Source organism: Siphateles boraxobius, unplaced genomic scaffold, assembly GCF_051911475.1.
Source record: "Siphateles boraxobius isolate OS27281-9 unplaced genomic scaffold, OSU_SipBor_1 9, whole genome shotgun sequence".
In the NCBI taxonomy this organism is placed as follows: Eukaryota; Metazoa; Chordata; class Actinopteri; order Cypriniformes; family Leuciscidae; genus Siphateles; species Siphateles boraxobius.
In genome coordinates, this window is record NW_027509219.1 from 30,422,207 (window position 1) to 30,441,832 (window position 19,626).

Genomic DNA, 19,626 nt, shown 5'->3' on the forward strand with positions numbered 1-19,626 from the left:
TTCTCCATCATGTGTGTATACTTACATAATATCTTCTTTTCCATGTGTGAGCTTGCACTTGAATCTGTCTGTCTGTTAAAACTTAAAATAGAGTTGAACACACAGAACCTGGAGCGTCAAGCCCCTCGTATCCAGTGCGGGTACACGGCTCTGGTTACACTGGGCAACCACTGCTTAATATTGCACTGTTGCAGTGTCAAACTGCACACTTCCCCGCTACCGAGGCTCAGTGTCGGACCGACCAGCTTTCTGCAGGAAGAGTGATAGTGTCAGAAACCAAAAGCCAACATGCCCAAAGTCGCTCTGCCCGGTGAGTGTCCATTCACCACCTGAATCCAACACACAAAGAGAAGATTTGGTTTTAACATTGCATTCATCTATGAAATTTGCTTTACATCACAGAAAACATTCAACTGAGCATATAATTGCTTAATAGATGTGTATGCAAAGTTAATTGAAGAATATTAAAATGTTGCAAAAGTTCTTGACACCACTGTGGTCTCTTACGGAAACTAATCCAGGAATGGGAGTGTCCAAATAGTTATTTCTTTGCCGATGAAGTCTTAGAAGTTTGTACAACAAATACAGTAGGCAAGAACAACTGCATTTGTTTTTTATCAGGAAGTGGTGATATATGAGGTATTTTAGGGACTTTAATTCAAAGACTAGAGCAACTGTCAGGCATTGCATTCTTCAACTGTGCCAACACCCTGACATTTTAAAAAATGGAAGCAGAATGAAAATAGAGGCGTTAGTGTTTGCTACTGCCTCATTAACACCTGTGATGGATTAATCCACACGTTTAGATATAGACTGAAGTGCAATCATTATGCACTCTTGAAAATGTTGTCAGATAGGCTGTCTTATGTATGCATGCAGGAGTTCACACTGAATTATTATTTTTTATTTTAATTTTTTGCTGCTGTGGCAATGTGTAAGATCTGACTCCATTAACGAGGTTGTGCTTATGAGTTATGACTCACTAGTTACAACACACGGAGTCTTGCTTGAAAATGCAGGATAACCTTTTGCTAGTCAGTGGATTCTGGTGGCTCAAATGTCATGCTGATGCCTGACTTGCCATCACTCACCTGAAATTTAATTTTACATCATAAATATTTTAGGGTCTTGGCGAGTTAAGTTGTGCTCATATATTTTCATACACCTGGCATAATCTGCAAGACGTTAATAATTTTAGCTAATGAGTTATCATAAAAATAGTATGTTTTTATGATTACCCTTATTTTATTACAATTATTACCATAAAAACAGATTCTGCAAGGTGTATATAAACTTATAACCACAAGTGTATGTGCACTGATTATGATAGTACTGATTCTTTTCTTCTCCGTAAGATATTGGGTTGATTTGAGAATTATATTTCTAGATATGCTGCTTCCCATGCGCAGGCTATGAATAATCTGAATTTGAATTTGCAGACTGTTATAGGATATCAGTCACTAATATCACCAAGTTTAAAAATAGAAACACTATCATTTCGAGGCTGCAGGGAAGGCCATTAAATGGCTGTGCTTCAGAGAGAGTTATTGAGCAGGCTGTTATAACACTCAAACTCTTGTTTGCCTCTCTCACATGAATCCTGTCCCTTATCTGACGGGTACATACATGTTACTAACCCAGCAGAGGAGAAGCGTAAGTATTGGAAGGAATCATAGGTGGATGATTGTTTGTGTGTTTGGAAAGAGGGGTGAGCATGACCTGGTAGATATGGGAATCTCAAAACCAAGGGATTTACCATGAAACTCCAGGTGGATACAAGGCATGTGTTTTTTTTTTAAAGAAAGTTTTTGAGGGTAAGAATGTGAATTAAGAGATGTTGAATATTATTTAGTATAAATAAGTTGTTTATTTGTTTAGTGTTCACGATCCATGACATTGACATTGGCTGCATCCAAAATCACATACTTCTATAGAAGGGGGAAAACATATGTGACAAAAATTCTCAGTACTCATAAAAGAGTAGGCTAAAAGTACCAAGAATGCCTACTACTTCCAGCAAGATTCTAAAGTGAGTATATTATGATGGACACTTTCCCATAAGCCAAGGGAGAGGATTGGTGCATGACAGTGAAGTGACGCAACTGACACTGGTAGGCCACGTGATATTTACAACATGGTGATCCAGATTATATTCATACAATAACATACCTTTCAATGGTCGCAAAGTAATTATTCAAAATAAGTACCAACTAGTTGGCGCCGATAGCCTCTTGGGCAAGTGCTCCGACATGTAGCGCCGTTGTGCTTCGTGCGACCAGAGTTCGAGTCCCTGCTCGTGGTCCTTTCCCGATCCCCTCTCTCCAACCTCACTTCATGTCTAGCTACTGTCCTATCCTAAAAAAAGGTAAAAACGCCAAAAATAAATCTTAAAAAAAAAAACGATTAAGTGCCAACTTAAGAGAGTACGATTTTGGACGCAACCCTTGTGGATTGTGGTTTGGGCCAATGATGTGGGTGCTTGCTTGGGGCCTCTAACTGAGCTTTAGTTATTAAATATGTGCTGAAGCAGGTATTGAAATTGTAATTTGAATTAAACAGTTTAAAAAAAGTATGATCATGGAAAGTGAACTATAACAAATAAAAGTTTGCTTCTATGTGAGGAGAACAGATAGTGATACACTGTTTGTGAAATGTTAAGCCTTGTTTGGGATCTTTTGAAAGTGTCTGCAATCTTGGCATTGTGAATAAAGTCATAGTGACATGACAATGACCATACTACCCAATTGACTTGATGTGTTTTTTTGTTGTGTTTTTTTACATCATTTTGTACTTTTCACTATACCCCATCAGTCACTGTGATTTATAGCCTAAATACAAAGGTTCATGTTGACATTGTTAGTTTATTGTAAAATTCTGTTGTCTGCAATGCAGAGAGATTGTATTTAATAATACCAAAATATTTGTTATTCAGGTGGCATGTTATCCCTCAAATGTGAATAAACTGACAGTTCCAATGTGTTGCTTACTAACTCAGTCTAACCTATAACCTCATTTTTCTTTCCAAATTTTTTTTTTTATCTTCCTCACCCACTCTGGGGGAATGAATAATCAGCAGGGAGTAAGTATAAAGGAACCCGTCCGAGATCGACATGTTAAAACTGCTTCAGTGCAACACAATAATGGCAAAACATCCATCTGTATATTTTATTCACTTGTTTGTTTAGGTGAAAATATACATTGAGGTCCAAAAGTCTGAGACTATATTAAAAATCTGGCATTCATAATGTAATTTAAATCTATTTTGGGTAACACTTTATTTTTTAGAGTCTTTGTTACACATTAGCCTACATGTAGTTATAGTAATTACTATAAATTGTGCATAATTACATGCAACTAAACCAAACTTTATATTAACTACATGTAGTTAATTATTGTTACTCATTACTTAAATGTATTATCTCACTGTAACATGGACACTTGAAAATAAAGTTTAACCCTGTTTTGTTCTAGTAATATTTATAACGTAATGCTATAATGTAAAACAAATAAGAAATATTTAAGTTAGTATCACTACTGTTAACTTTTCTGCAGACAGACAGATTTTCTTGCTCGAGTGTCAGAGCAAAAAGGTATTTATAATATAATTTGTAATTAAAATTTGTATTCACCTGAAAAAAATGTGCACCTCATTGTAGTTCATAAGCAAACAAATGACTAAATTGTGTAGTTCTGGCTTAGACTGATGATTTCTGTGCATGTTTAATGTGATTCTTAAACGCTTTTAGGATGTAGGGCTCATATTTTCTTGTCTGTTTTCAATTAGTCATTTCTAAGTTATGATTTGGGTTCTGCGGAATTGTGTATTGGCTCAATGAATTTGTCATACTAGTTTTTTTTATCTCTGCATGGGAGATTTTGCTCATTCACTGCTTGCGATCACAGTGACTCAGTAGTTGAATCATTCTGAAAAAAAATTCCTTGTGCCAAAAGCATGCTCTGGTTGTCCTTTAGATATTTTTAACTATAAGAATTATCAACTTTTGTTGAACTTTTAAACCAGTCAGATGCTTTATATAAGTACAAGCTGGTTGTACTGGTTCACTTATTGTGCCCTTATGGCATTTACCATAAAGACCAACATCATCTCACTTGATGCATCTTAACCGCTTTGGGGCTTTTTAGTCATATTTTAAAAAAATTATAATGGTAGACCGCTGTCTCCTTAAATAGTTATTTAACATTGAAACCAATTTGGTGCTGCTGCTTCTTTTCTACCAGAAACGGATGATCGTGTACGTGCGCTTGCAGAGCGTGTTTTTGCATCAGAAACCAAAGATGAAGACGTCCGTGAGGAGATCTCCCTGTTTGATGTGGCTGACGATTGCCCTATCCTCAACCAGGAGCTGGCCTATCATGTAGCCGAGGATGATGACATAGAGAAGCGGTCAGTGCAGTTACATAATTATATAACTCCTTTTTTTAATATAGTACATTGAAGTCGAAATGAATGTAGCAACATATTTTTTTCTTCCATATTGTAAAGTGCAACTGAGTAGGCTATAACAGATTATTGAAAAATAGAAAATGTAGTCTGGTGACTTGGTTCTATGCATTGTTTGTTGATATTGAGATGTGGGTGTTGCAGTCAAAAATTGAGGCAGATGAACATGAGCTTGCAGTGGCGAGGTTTAAGCGGATTGATTGGGGAAGTCCTGCATACATCACCAAGGAGAAAAGTCAACTGTTTTCAAGATCAAATCTGGAATGAAACATAGACGTGCATTTAGAAAATGATACATCTCATTGAACATGTCTTTCTCTTAAATCCCATTTTCATTTGCAAAAAAATAAAGAAATGCATATAAACTATGGCATTTAAAATATTTACATGTGGTCTCAACATGGCCGCCACCACCACCATCAAGGAGGGGAGGAATAAACTTATTCTCATGTAACTGTGAGTGTACATCATGTAAACGTATTCGTCAGAAGTACTATTTATTTATTTGATTGTAGTCATTTCTTAAATTTTATTTTTAAAGGTTATTTCCATATGTTGTTGTTATTGTCTTTTGGGTTTGGCAAACCTTAAACAATGAAGGCTGATTTACTTTTGTGTCAGAAGTATAAATCAGCCTTAAGCTGTATAGGCTATGCGTTGGTTTTGGGTTTAAAGCCTGTTTTATGCTTCTGTGTCGAATCAACGGCGTACCCCCGCAGACCCCTCTGCGTCGCCGCGAACCCCTCCGCCGTAGCCCGACGTGCACCTCCAAAAAATTTTAACTACGCGTCGAGGCGACGCAGACCACAAAGGCTGTGATTGGTCAGATGCACCGTGATGCAACTCAACTTAACGCAGAACCATAAAACGGCCACGACGCCGTAGGAGTGACGGCGTAGCTACGCCGTGGAGTTGACACAGAAGCATAATGAGGCCTTGAGCCTATACTTCTGCATTGTTGTCTTAGTCGCAGACCGCTAGTAGGCAGTGTCCACGGGCATGTTGATGTGTTACCCCAGTATCAAGGCAAAAGCTGAAGAAGCAGATTCTTGTGTACGTTGTTGGAGAAGCAGTGCAGTGATGGTGGCAAATAGCGTCTTTTGTTGCAGCTTGAGTGGTTTAATATCGAAGAACAGATAATTTGTAGTCAGCAAGCGGAAATGGGTATGAGGAAATGTAACGCTATTTTTTTTTTTACCAGAGGGGAAGGGGTTCTAGCAGACCAATCACAGTGCTTGCGGTCTGTGTAGAATTGACGCGTTGTTACATTTTACGCCGTAGTTACGGCATAGGCTGTGTGTAGCACGTGTAGCCTATGGACACTGCCAATTAGCGGTCTGCATGTGTAATTGCACGTCGACACAGAAATATAAATGAAAACCGACATATAGCATACGGCGAAGGTTCGACGCAGAAGTATATCAGTATTTATAAGTATATCGACTGTTTAAAATATGTTGTAAACAAAACATGTTGACAAACAAATACACAAAAATTAGATTTTGTGATATGTAATGATAATAGACGGACAAATAATGACAGTACTTACGTTTTGTCGATGTATCGTCCGATACTGATCCGACAGCGCTCGAAAAGCAAGCAAGTTTATGTCTCAAGCCACATGAAAACGCGGCATACGCGACTTAATTTTGCGCGTCTTTTATTAAAGGGATAGTTCACTCAGAGTAGTATTTACTCACCCTCATGTTGTTCCAACCCCGTAAGACCTTCGTTCATCTTCGGAACACAAATTAAGATATTTTTGATGAAATCTGAGAGCTTGATCACTCCTCCATAGGCTTCTTGAGGGATTGAAACTTGCCGGCCTCGAAAAGTTATTAAAGACATCGTTAAAATAGTCCAAGTGACTACAGTGGCTCAATATTAAGTTTATCAAGCGACGATAATACTTTTTGTGCGCAAAAACAAACATAAATAATGACTTTATTTCAACTATTCATTTCCTTCTCTTTGGGCCTCGAGTCAGTTCACTAGTGTAAAAGCGTAGAGCTTCTGTTGTTGTACGTCACACGCATCACACACATGACCAGCGTCGGCCAATAGTGAGCCTACAAGTCAGTTAAATTAGTGTAATTGCGTAGAACTACGTCACACGTAGGCTCACTATTGGCCGACGCTGGTCATGTGGGTGATGCGTGTGACGTACAACAACAGATCATACGCTGTTAAACTAGTAACCTGACTCGAGGCCCAAAGAGAAGGAAATTAATAGTTGAAAAAAGTCGTTATTTTTGTTTTTTTGCGCACAAAAAGTATTCTCGTCGCTTGATAAACTTGAGATTGAGCCACTGTAGTCACTTGGATTATTTTAACGATGTCTTTAATAACTTTTCGAGGCCGGCAAGTTCAATCCCTCAAGAAGCCTATGGACTAGTATGGAGGAGTGATCCAGCTCTCAGATTTCATCAAAAATATCTTATTTCGTGTTCCGAAGATGAACGAAGGTCTTACGGGGTTGGAACAACATGAGGGTGAGTAAATACTGACAGAATTTTCATTTTTGGGTGAACTATCCCTTTAATGCTTTGACAGCGTTTTCCAACAAAGATTTCAGTAACCTCAAAATTCTATGGAAAAGTTCATTATATAAAATTATTTTAGTATATATTATATATTTAACAAGTCTTTTTTTCTTGTAGTATATATCCTGCAAAAATCGTTGTTTTGGCTTTCTTTGGTGGGTTCAGTTCTTATTTGCACCTGGAAGTCGTGATTTAGTACAAAGTTTACTCAAAACTAACCAACCTCATCTTTAACCAATCTCCACACAGTAAGAAGCATCTCAGCCGCACTCACCATGAGCTAGAGGATCAACCAACCTACTTGGAAGTGCCTCATTTTCAGAGAGTGTCCATCACTGGTGACTATGCTGCTGGGGTATGTTCCAATTCATAACTTCCTGTTACTTCCAGGAACTGACTGGGATATTCCCATGTTATGTAAGTTTTGATTTATATATTGCCCTTTACCAAGACCAACAGAAATAGTACAGCCAAGGGGTCTCTCTATCTAAGCAGGTGGAGCCCACCCCTGGATTTGGTTTCTGAAATCTATATCTGACATTTAGAAGGGGGATTTAAGAGAGATAAGGAATTCATTTTCACCTGTAGTCATCAGCCTACTCTTTTCTTAGAATCAAACTTAACATGACATCAGGGATGCAATCGCATTTATATATACTTTCACTCAGTCACTGTAATGCTTTCTATGACTGTTCATAATACATTTACTTGTATGTTAACTTATCGCTTTTTCATATTAAAAATATATGCATTTCAGACTTAACAATCAGGGCAAGCATTTTGGCATTTCACACAATCCAAACTGTACTGCAGGTCACCATGGATGACTTTGAGGTGTCCTGTAAGGGTCTGTACCGTGCCCTGTCCATCAGAGAGAAGTACATGAAGCTAGCTTTCCAGAGATTCCCCACCACTCCATCTCAGTTCTTACGCAAAATTGAAGGAGAGCAGTGGAAACAAGAAGATCAGGTGCTTCCAGGTAATAACTGTATACTATAATACTATGATAAAAATTTAGTTACAATAAGGTTCCATTTGTTAAAATCGGCATGAAACAGAAGTTGTGATAGTCTTTTTATTTTTTCCTATAGTGACATATATCCGAGCGAAACTGCTTCTCAAACAAGAAAATTTTTTGGGTGGGACTTGATTTTGTCCATTGGGAATTGATTTGATTGTTGGATTGATGTGATTTGCTATTTCTGCAATTTCATGTGAGTGAAAGGTTGTCCCGTCCTCACGCTGAGAAACACTTATATTAATGAATGAAATATTAGTTCTGACATGACAACTCTCTGAGGGTTTGGCATAATAATGAATATGACAATGTTAATGTGTTTTGTCTTACGCACACTTACAATACACACATGACACACTGTTGTGAGCAAGCAAGACATACTGCTGCTGTACAATCACCCCGTAGCAGATCTATACAGGTGGAGCTGGGGAAGGTGAAGGGTTTCGGAACAGTGTTGCCAGATTGTGTCGACGCTTTCCAGCCCAAACGCTCAGCAAAACCTGCCCACTCCAAGAAAAACCCACCCAAAATATGAACTGCCAAAATAGTGTGATAGACATTTTATTGCCATGTCAATCAAGGTTGATAAGGGTCATTTTTTTTTATCTACTAAAGATAAAAATAAATCGATTTCCCAGGAAAACGGATCCAAACAGGGCAAATTCATTTAACATGTTAAAACTGTAGTAAATCAAGGGATTAACAGATGACTATAATCCTCGGAAACTAACATAATATAGTGATACATAATGATAACAGTCTCTGTTGGGTTGCAGTCTTTACCTCTCCTCCTAAGGCTGGTGAGGATCCTTTCTGCACTAAGGACTTCCCACCTAACCTCGGCTACGTTGCTCGAATGAAGGATGGTGTTATCTTTGTCTACAAAGACGCAGCATCTGCTGATAAACACCAGCCTCTGAACCACCCCGGTCCAGAACTTGCCACTTTCCTCGATGACATGAACTTCCTCATCACCTTGATTTCTCAGGGCCCAACGTGCGTGCACGAAATCCCTGCATGATGCTTAATAAATTACCTCTAGTTGTCTGCATTATATTCTCAAATTTTCCATTTCATGATTTGAAAAAACATAAATAATTTAATGTGATGAAATATCAGTCGAAATCCGTGTTACATATTTCACTATTTGTTTATGATATACACTACTGTTCAAAACTTTGGGATCAGTAAGATCAGTAAGATAAAATGCAATGTATTCCTGTGATCAAAGCTGAATTTTCAGTGTCACATGATCCTTCAGAAATCCTTCTAATATGCTGATTTGCTGCTCAAGAAACATTTTATTATTAATTAAATTATTTTTTAATATAAAATTAAATTGTATTTTTTTATAATTTAAAGAAATTATAACAGTTTTACAACTGAAAATAGTCGTGCTTCTTAAAGGGTTAGTTCACCCAAAAATGAAAATTCTGTCAGTATTTACTCACCCTCATGTTGTTCCAACCCCTTAAGACCTTCGTTCATCTTCGGAACACGAATTAAGATATTTTTGATGAAATCTGAGAGCTGGATCACTCCTCCATACTAGTCCATAGGCTTCTTGAGGGATTGAACTTGCAGGCCCCGAAAAGTTATTACTAGAGATGCACCTATTGATCGGCTGATGACCGGAATCGGCCGATTTTCATGTGATCGGCCATGACCGGCGATCGGCCGGTCAGTGTGACATATTCCGATTTTTTTGCCGGTCAAATGCACTCAGGCGCCGCATGATTAACATGGCGCAACATCAGCATCACACGTGCACACGGAATGCACATGTAGGAAACCTTGTGAATTACAGCCGTTTCACACCGCAAACGTGAGCAGCGCGGTTTTTTTTTTTACCCGGCGTAAATGTTAATCAATGAGTGCATTCACACCGAGAGCAGGAGCAGCGCGTGAGCAGCAGTGAAGCGGGGTTTCGGCGCAGAGTCCTTTAGCCTGGCTGGACATGTGGCAGACGAGAGAACAACTGTTTGCGAAATAAAACTTGCCATTGATGTATAAGTGATTGCAATAGGCCTGTGTGTGTGTGTGTGTGTGTGTGTGTGTGTGTTGAGAAACATCTTTATACTGCAAGGTTATATTTATTTTATTTTTATTTGCTATTTATATATTATTTTATTGCCATTACCTGTTTTCATACAGAAGTTTAGTTTCCTAAATAAGTAAATATATCACTTTTTTTTTAGTTGAATATATGGAAATGAAAATGGTTCTTCCATACCATAAAGTTGCACTTAGATATGTGTGGATTTCCCACACCAGGAGTAATAATTTATATAGTTCTATTTTATTTAATTTGTTAACAAAAAATTCTATGTTCTATGTAAAATGTTCTATTAAAGAAAAGATAGAAAATAAACATTTGTGTTTGTTGTAAAGTGGTTAGAAAAAATGAAATCGGAATCGGCTAAAATCGGTATCGGCAGGCCAAACTCACGAAAAATCGGAAATCGGAATCGGCCTAGAAAATTGTAATCGGTGCATCTCTAGTTATTACAGACATCGTTAAAATAGTCCAAGTGATTACAGTGGCTCAATCTTAAGTTTATCAAACGACGAGAATACGTTTTGTGCGCAAAAAAACAAAAATAACCACTTTATTTCAACTATTCATTTCCTTCTCTGTGGGCCTCGAGTCAGTTCACTAGTGTGATAGCGTAGAGCTTCTGTTGTTGTACGTCACACGTATCACACACATGACCAGTGTTGGCCAATAGTGAGCCTACGTGTGACGTAGCTCTACGCTATTACACTAAGTTAACTGACTAGAGGCCTAACAGGAAATGAATAGTTGAAATAAAGTCGTTATTTTTGTTTGTTTTTGCGCACAAAAAGTATTCTCGTCGCTTGATAAACTTAAGATTGAGCCACTGTAGTCACTTGGACTATTTTAACGATGTCTTTAATAACTTTTCGAGGCCGGCAAGTTCAATCCCTCAAGAAGCCTATGGACTAGTATGGAGGAGTGATCCAGCTCTCAGATTTCATCAAAAATATCTTAATTCGTGTTCCGAAGATGAACGAAGGTCTTACGGGGTTGGAACAACATGAGGGTGAGTAAATACTAACAGAATTTTCATTTTTGGGTGAACTAACCCTTTAATAATTTTGTGGAAACCGGTATACATTTTTTTAGCTTTCTTTAATGAAACTTAATTATAACAGCGTTTATTTGAAATAGATTTCTTTTGTAACAATGTAAAAGTCTTTATTTTCACTTTTTATCAATTTAATGCATGCTAGCTAATTAAAAATATAAATTTCCTTAAAACAAATGAAAGTCTATAGAGAATAAGAATGTGTTTATTTTCTAAATGGATGCTTGTGTTTTGTCCCTTAGAAAGACATACACTCATCGTCGTCTGAAGTTCCTCATGTCAAAATTCAATGTACATGAGATGTTAAATGAGATGGAGGAAATGAAAGAGCTGAAGAAAAATCCCCACAGAGACTTTTACAATTGCAGAAAGGTATGACTCAAAACAGCCAAATGTAATTTATACTTTAAAAAAAACTGTTATTACAGTTATGTTGTTCTTCCCTTCTCGCTGGTGTAGGTTGATACTCACATCCACGCTGCTGCCTGCATGAACCAGAAGCATCTCCTCCGCTTCATCAAGAGGTCCTACCGTGTGGATGCAGATCGGGTGGTGCATGTTTTGAAGGGCAAGGAAGTGACCATGAAGGAGCTTTTTGCATCTCTTAACCTGCATCCCTATGACCTGACTGTAGATTCCCTGGATGTGCATGCTGTAGGTATCACACAACACATCATACAAATCCTTCCATGCCCGCTTACCCAAACTTTGGAGGAATATGTATAGAGAATCACCACAGACGCTCAGTTCTAAAAAAAAAACAATATGTCAAAGTATCCTTACAGCACTATGCACTGCTCATTATGCAGTTGTCATATGCTGTATTTTTAGACCATCACATGGGTTACAAAATTTAGCCGGTGTATCCTCAGCTGTTATGACAGTATTCTTAGCACTCCTAACTGCCTACGAAAACTGTTGTTTGTGATGACTTCAAAATTATTTACAGTTATTCCTTGCTTGACTTCATGCAGGGCAGACAAACATTCCAGCGTTTTGATAAATTCAATGCCAAGTACAACCCTGTGGGTGCCAGTGAGCTGCGTGATCTTTACATGAAGACTGAGAACCACATATCTGGAGAGTATTTTGCCACCATTATCAAGGTAAGACTTGGGTGAACCATGGCATTACTCATTTACACTTACGGGAAACCAATCAAACCAGCCATAATCTCTGGGATCTCACAGGAAGTTGCTAGTGACCTGGAGGATGCCAGATACCAGTACGCAGAGCCGCGTCTGTCCATCTATGGCTGTAATCCTAATGAGTGGGCTAAGCTTGCCAGCTGGTTCAACAAGCACAGGGTCTTTTCTCCTCACTTCAAGTGGATGATTCAAGTGCCCAGAATCTAGTACGTGAATCTGTTTCACTTCTCGCACTTAGTCTCTTTGTGAAAACTGTACTAACAGTATATCTTTTATTTCTCCCTGTAGTGACATTTTCAGAGCCAAGAACTTTGTGCCACACTTTGGAAAGATGCTGGAAAACATCTTCCTTCCTGTTTTCCAGGCCACCATTGACCCTAACGCCAACCCAGAGCTTAGTGTCTTCTTGAAGCATGTGAGTGAATTTGGCAAATATAATTTTAGTGAATACATATGCAAAGAGACAAGTTTTATCTCATAAATACAGAATACTAGTAATGTTCAAAAGTTTGGGGTCAGTAATACTTAATTCAGCAAGGACGTATTGAATTGATCGAAAGGGAAAAATACATACAAAATTTTTACGAAAGATTTCTATTTGAAATAAACGCTGTTCTTTTGAACTATTCAGTTTATTTTTTTATTGGATCATGGTTTTCCACATTAAGCAACACATCTGTTTTCAACATTGATAATAAATAAGAAATGTTTCTATTGTAGTACATGCTTTATTGACTCCAGCATCACCTTGCTTGTTCTGAATCAGATCCGAAGTAACTATAACTCACTACTTGAGTAGTCTTTTCATTGGATACTTCTTTACACTTACTCAGGTAATTAATAACATTATTAATTTTACTTCTACTTGAGTAATTATTTCTATAAGATTTTGGTTACTCTACCCACCTCTGCAAATCATCATATTAGAATGATTTCTGAAGGATCATGTGACACTGAAGACTGGAGAATTGAGCTTCGCCATCACTGAAATAAATTCCATTATAAAATACTATAAAACAATAATTTTAAATTGTAATAATATTTCACAATATTAATGTAGTCTGTTAACCCCTCCATCCCTGTGTTTTGTCCCTCTGCAGGTGACAGGCTTTGACAGTGTGGATGATGAATCCAAACACAGCGGTCACATGTTCTCCACCAAGAGCCCCAAGCCTGAGGAGTGGGACATTGTGAAGAGCCCCTCATACACTTACTGGATTTACTACATGTATGCAAACATCGCCCGACTCAACCAGCTGCGCAAGTGAGTATCTCAATAACACAAAAAGAAAAAAACTAGCTATAGGACATTTATAGACTAGATAATTGTTGTACTTGATACTATTATGATTGCTTATAATTGAAGTTAGGGGTTTGTTTCAATCCCTGACCCTAAATAATTAAACTTTTAAACTGGTGTATAGACCTTATTCACATCTGTGCCATCTTTGATTTTTAACGGGAATGAAAGCGAGGCTGTAAAGCCCAATTTATACTTATGCGTGGAACTCATGCTGTAGCTACGTCGTAGGCTGTGTTTAGAAATTTCAGTAGACAAAAACCTCCCAACAATATGAGCTGTGGAAAATTATAAGTGACCTAAGAGCTTTATACAGCTTTTTACAGCAGATGCCATTGAAAACACATGCAAGTCTATCCCTCACAGCCTCACTTTCATACCTGTCATGCCGCTGCTTTGAATAAGGTCTATAATACATCCCACACTGTTTGTCCCATGGACATGAATAGTACTTCAAGTTGTAAAGCTTACGAGGAGAAGTGTGCTATTAATTTTTAGAGCTGTTTTTTTGTTTGTTTGCTTTCTGTTTGCATCATTGATCATTATTTTTTAGCTGTTAAGCTGCTTTGAAACAATCTGTATTGATGTTGACTGATAATTTTTTTATTTTGGACAATGAAATTGGCAACAAAAAAAAAAATCATAGATTTTTTTTTTAATGTTTTTGAAAGAAGTATCTTATGCCCACCATATTTTTATTGGTTAAAAATACAATAAATATAAAAGTAATATTGTAAAATATTAATGCAATTTATAATAACTGTTTTTTATGTTATTATATTTTTAAATGTAATTTATTCCTGTGATGCAAAACTGATTTTTCAGCATCATTACTCCAGTTTTCACGATCCTTCAGAAATCATTGTTGTAATCTGATTTGCTGCTCAAGAATCACTTCTTATTATCAATGTTGAAAACAGCTAAGCTGCTTAGAATTTTTGTGGAAAAAAAAGGACTCTTTGATGAATGGAAAGTTAAAAAAGAACAGCATTTACCTGAAATACAATTTGTGTCTTTACAGTCACATTTGATTATTTGAATGCATACTTGCTGAATAAAAGCATTACTTAAATTAAAGATGTGTTTATAGAGCCCAGAGTAATCTTGTGTTTTTGTGGCATCCAGGGAAAGAGGTATGAACACATTCCAGTTCAGACCTCACTGTGGGGAGGCTGGAGCTGTCACTCACCTGCTGGCCTGCTTCATGACTGCAGACAACATCTCTCACGGCCTCAACCTCAAGAAGGTTAATACACCATTTACCCTGACCATTAGGGGGCATCCTTCATCTTACCACTTCATCTTACCCTCATGCTCTTTCTCGGTCTTCGAAAGAATCACAACAGTCACTGTCTCCTCATGTTCCACAGAGCCCTGTCCTGCAGTACCTGTATTACCTGGCCCAGATTCCCATTGCTATGTCTCCTCTCAGCAACAACAGTCTGTTCCTTGAGTACAACAAGAACCCTCTGCTGGAGTTCCACAAGAAGGGACTGATGGTCTCCCTGTCCACCGACGACCCCATGCAGTTCCACTACACAAAGGTGTGAGGCTTCGCCCCTTTCAATATGTAAAACTGCAAATCTTCTCCCTCGGTTTCCTTTGATTTGATCATGTCTTTGAATTGATCTGAATTCCTGCATCAATAGGAGCCCCTGATGGAGGAGTATGCCATTGCAGCCCAGGTGTTCAAGCTCAGCACCTGTGACATGTGTGAGATTTCCAGGAACAGTGTTCTCCAGAGCGGCCTGTCTGATGAGGTGAGGTCACCTGATTAACACATCTCGTTTGGACTACAAAGCGATTTTTCCCAATCTAATGAAGTCACAATGTTCCTCATTTAAATAATCCCCACCCACGAAATACGCATAAAAAGGGGATGAGGCCTGGTTGAGCTGCATTAGAGAAGGCAGTGATGTCGCTATGTCAAAGAGTTTTTTCCACAGCGTTTCCAGAACTCATGTGTTTGACCTTCCTAAGGCTGACGAACTTACAGTGGTTAAAACGTATTTTAAACACTGTTCCTGAACATTATAACCCCACCTTTTATCTGTACACTGCACATTTTACGGAGAACAGCTTGTTTTCTGTTGCTTTTGTAAGCTCTCGCTTCTGTTAGGCAGTTCACCGCTCCTTAGGAAAATGAACCATGTTTAGTGATCGATTACTGTTTGTAGTACCTCAGATTTTAGACAAAGATCACAATTAAATGGTGGATAACATTGTATCTCTAATGTATAAGAAAATTACAAAAACAAACCACTCAGAAACGTCCTGTGAAATTCGTGCTTGCAAAGTCCATGCATGAAATCCGTTCTACACGATCCTCTTGTTTGTTAACATTGTCAGGGTCTGAATCGGGCTCAAATTGGTTTGAAATTGACGCTATCCTCAATATTTACACTAGAGAAGAACTCAGTTATTAAGGAGCGTGACATTTCCCAAACACAGGGCTAAGTCTGCCAATAACAACACACTGGGCCAACTAACCAATCACAGCACATTTTGTATTTCGTAAGGAGGGACTTCATCGAAATTGGTGTGTTTGCGACAGATTGGGGGGAGAGGTGCTATTTGCAAAATATTGTTTTTTTTTAACAATAAAGCATGAAAACATAAACGTAAAAGGGCGTAATAGGACCCCTTTAACAGTAACAACACTGATTTTTTTAAACTTCAAAACAATTATTCTATATCTAATAATATGGAATTAATAATTCAAATTATTCACTCATATATATATATATATATATATATATATATATATATATATATATATATGTGTGTATATATATATATATATATATATACAGGTCCTTCTCAAAAAATTAGCATATTGTGATAAAGTTCATTATTTTCCATAATGTAATGATAGAAATTAAACTTTCATATATTTTAGATTCATTGCACACCAACTGAAATATTTCAGGTCTTTTATTGTTTTAATACTGATGATTTTGGCATACAGCTCATGAAAACCCAAAATTCCTATCTCAAAGAATTTGCATATCATGAAAAGGGTCTCTAAACGAGCTATTAACCTAATCATCTGAATCAACTAATTAACTCTAAACACCTGCAAAAGATTCCTGAGGCTTTTAAAAACTCCCAGCCTGTTTCATTACTCAAAACCGCAATCATGGGTAAGACTGCCGACCTGACTGCTGTCCAGAAGGCCATCATTGACACCCTCAAGCAAGAGGGTAAGACACAGAAAGACATTTCTGAACAAATAGGCTGTTCCCAGAGTGCTGTATCAAGGCACCTCAGTGGGAAGTCTGTGGGAAGGAAAAAGTGTGGCAAAAAACGCTGCACAACGAGAAGAGGTGACCGGACCCTGGGGAAGATTGTGGAGAAGGACCGACTCCAGACCTTGGGGGACCTGCGGAAGCAGTGGACTGAGTCTGGAGTAGAAACATCCAGAGCCACCGTGCACAGGCGTGTGCAGGAAATGGGCTACAGGTGCCGCATTCCCCAGGTCAAGCCACTTTTGAACCAGAAACAGCAGCAGAAGCGCCTGACCTGGGCTACAGAGAAGGAGCACTGGACTGTTGCTCAGTGGTCCAAAGATGAACTTTTTTCTTTTTTCAGATGAAAGCAAATTTTGCATGTCATTCAGAAATCAAGGTTCCAGAGTCTGGAGGAAGACTGGGGAGTAGGAAATGCCAAAATGCCTGAAGTCCAGTGTCAAGTACCCACAGTCAGTGATGGTCACGGGTGCCATGTCCGCTGCTGGTGTTGGTCCACTGTGTTTTATCAAGGGAAGGGTCAATGCAGCTAGTTATCAGGAGATTTTGGAGCACTTCATGCTTCCATCTGCTGAAAAGCTTTATGGAGACCTGGCACCTGCTCACAGTGCCAAAACCACTGGTAAATGGTTTACTTACCATGGTATTACTGTGCTCAATTGGCCTGCCATAGAGAATCTGTGGGATATTGTGAAGAGAAAGTTGAGAGACGAAAGACCCAACACTCTGGATGAGCTTAAGGCTGCTATAGAAGCATCCTGGGCCTCCATAACACCATAAATATTTCAGTTGGTGTGCAATGAATCTAAAATATATGAAAGTTTAATATTTATCATTACATTATGGAAAATAATTAACTTTATCACAATATGCTAATTATTTGAGAAGGACCTGTGTGTATATATATATACACTGTGTTTTATCAAGGGCAGGGTCAATGCAGCTAGCTATCAGGAGATTTTGGAGCACTTCATGCTTCCATCTGCTGAAAAGCTTTATGGAGATGAAGATTTCATTTTTCAGCACGACCTGGCACCTGCTCACAGTGCCAAAACCACTGGTAAATGGTTTACTGACCATGGTATTACTGTGCTCAATTGGCCTGCCAACTCTCCTGACCTGAACCCCATAGAGAATCTGTGGGATATTGTGAAGAGAAAGTTGAGAGACGCAAGACCCAACACTCTGGATGAGCTTAAGGCCGCTATCGAAGCATCCTGGGCCTCCATAACATCTCAGCAGTGCCACAGGCTGATTGCCTCCATGCCACGCCGCATTGAAGCAGTCATTTCTGCAAAAGGATTCCCGACCAAGTATTGAGTGCATAACTGTACATAATTATTTGAAGGTTGACTTTTTTTGTATTAAAAACACTTATTTTATTTGTCGGATGAAATATGCTAATTTTTTGAGATAGGAATTTGGGGTTTTCATGAGCTCTATGCCAAAATCATCAGTATTAAAACAATAAAAGACCTGAAATATTTCAGTTGGTGTGCAATGAATCTAAAATATATGAAAGTTAAATTTTTATCATTACATTATGAAAAATAATGAACTTTATCACAATATGCTTATTTTATGAGAAGGACCTGTATATAATATGTTATATATATTACACATTTGTAGTGGTCACCACCAGGGTTAAGCAATGTTTTTGTTGAAATTTGATGCCTAATAATTTATACCTTTCAATTTTGATAATCACACTGCAACAAACTTTTTCTCACACAAACAGGAAAAGGTTCACTTCCTTGGTGCCAACTACTTGAAGGACGGTCCAGAGGGAAACGACATCCGCAAAACCAACGTGGCTCAGATTCGCATGGCCTACCGCTACGAGACCCAGTGCTATGAGCTGAACCTTATTAAGGAGGGCGTGATGGCTGACTAAAAAAACATGCAAAGTGTTTGTTCTGTACTCTTTAAATTATGTTACTGACAACAACATTTTGGCTAATATTATTGTGAAGCCCATGAGATAATGTCAATGAGACAGAGCTTATCTTAATGAGAAATAACACTCCAGAGCAGAGTCTTCTTGTACACAGGTGTTTGTTGGCTTGTGAAGTTTGTCTTATGTCTGATCTTTAGGTCTTACTGCTGTTTACAGTTTGAAGTTTACTAAGTTTACATCCCCTTTGTGCCTTATTGTATCTTTATCCTTATTGTTTATTGTATCCTTATGTTTTTTAGTGGTCTTGCTTTGGAAAAAAAGCCTGTTACATACAGTTGACTCAATAAACAAAATATATATTTAAAATCTATACTGTTTCGATTTTTGCTCTTATATTTAACACAAAGTTGACAAATCTGTCATTATTCACTTAACTTTGTTGTTCCAAACCTCTTTAACCTTGGTTAACTTTTTTCGGTGGAACTCAAAAAAATAAAAATAAAATTTATACAGATGTTAATTCTGCCCATCTTACATACATTGAGACCAAAGGCTGTCAAGTCTAAAAAGGACACCAACTTCTGTAAAAGCAATACCCACTCACTGTATTCCAAGTCTTCTTATGTCATACAAAAGCAACAATTCACCTTCTCCCCCTCTGTAGCTCTCAAATGTCATTCGGACATCTGCATATTAAAACCTATAGGAACCTGACATGGGTACATAATTGTTGTCATTAGTGCCAAACCAGGCACTATAGGTCATGCATCTTGATGTATGAAGTTTGGGGTACAGTTTGAGATATTCTCTGTATGGAAAGATTTTTGAATATCATTTACATTTTGTTGTTTCTCAAACCTATTATATGACTACATAATGTGTATTCTGAAATGTAATTAG

General features: G+C 37.9%; 1 protein-coding gene across 1 annotated transcript; it reads left to right on the forward strand.

Annotated features, from left to right (window-relative positions):
• The first annotated feature begins 161 nt into the window (after positions 1-161).
• Positions 162-19,096, forward strand: ampd1 (adenosine monophosphate deaminase 1 (isoform M)). The gene is made up of 15 exons (XM_077223629.1): positions 162-310; positions 4,240-4,405; positions 7,255-7,360; positions 7,819-7,984; positions 8,800-9,019; positions 11,376-11,505; positions 11,593-11,787; positions 12,108-12,239; positions 12,324-12,487; positions 12,570-12,696; positions 13,382-13,545; positions 14,707-14,827; positions 14,952-15,125; positions 15,231-15,341; positions 18,568-19,096. Exons 1-15 carry the CDS (start codon positions 289-291, stop codon positions 18,721-18,723), a joined length of 2,154 nt encoding a protein of 717 aa, XP_077079744.1. The 5' UTR covers positions 162-288; the 3' UTR covers positions 18,724-19,096.
• Positions 19,097-19,626: the final 530 nt, after the last annotated feature.

Coding starts and splice junctions, on each gene's coding strand:
- ampd1 (XM_077223629.1), top strand. CDS start 289: ATGCCCAAAGTCGCTCTGCCCG. Junction 7,361..7,818: donor CTGGTGACTATGCTGCTGGG/GTATGTTCCAAT, acceptor ACTGTACTGCAG/GTCACCATGGATGACTTTGA. Junction 15,342..18,567: donor AGAGCGGCCTGTCTGATGAG/GTGAGGTCACCT, acceptor TCACACAAACAG/GAAAAGGTTCACTTCCTTGG.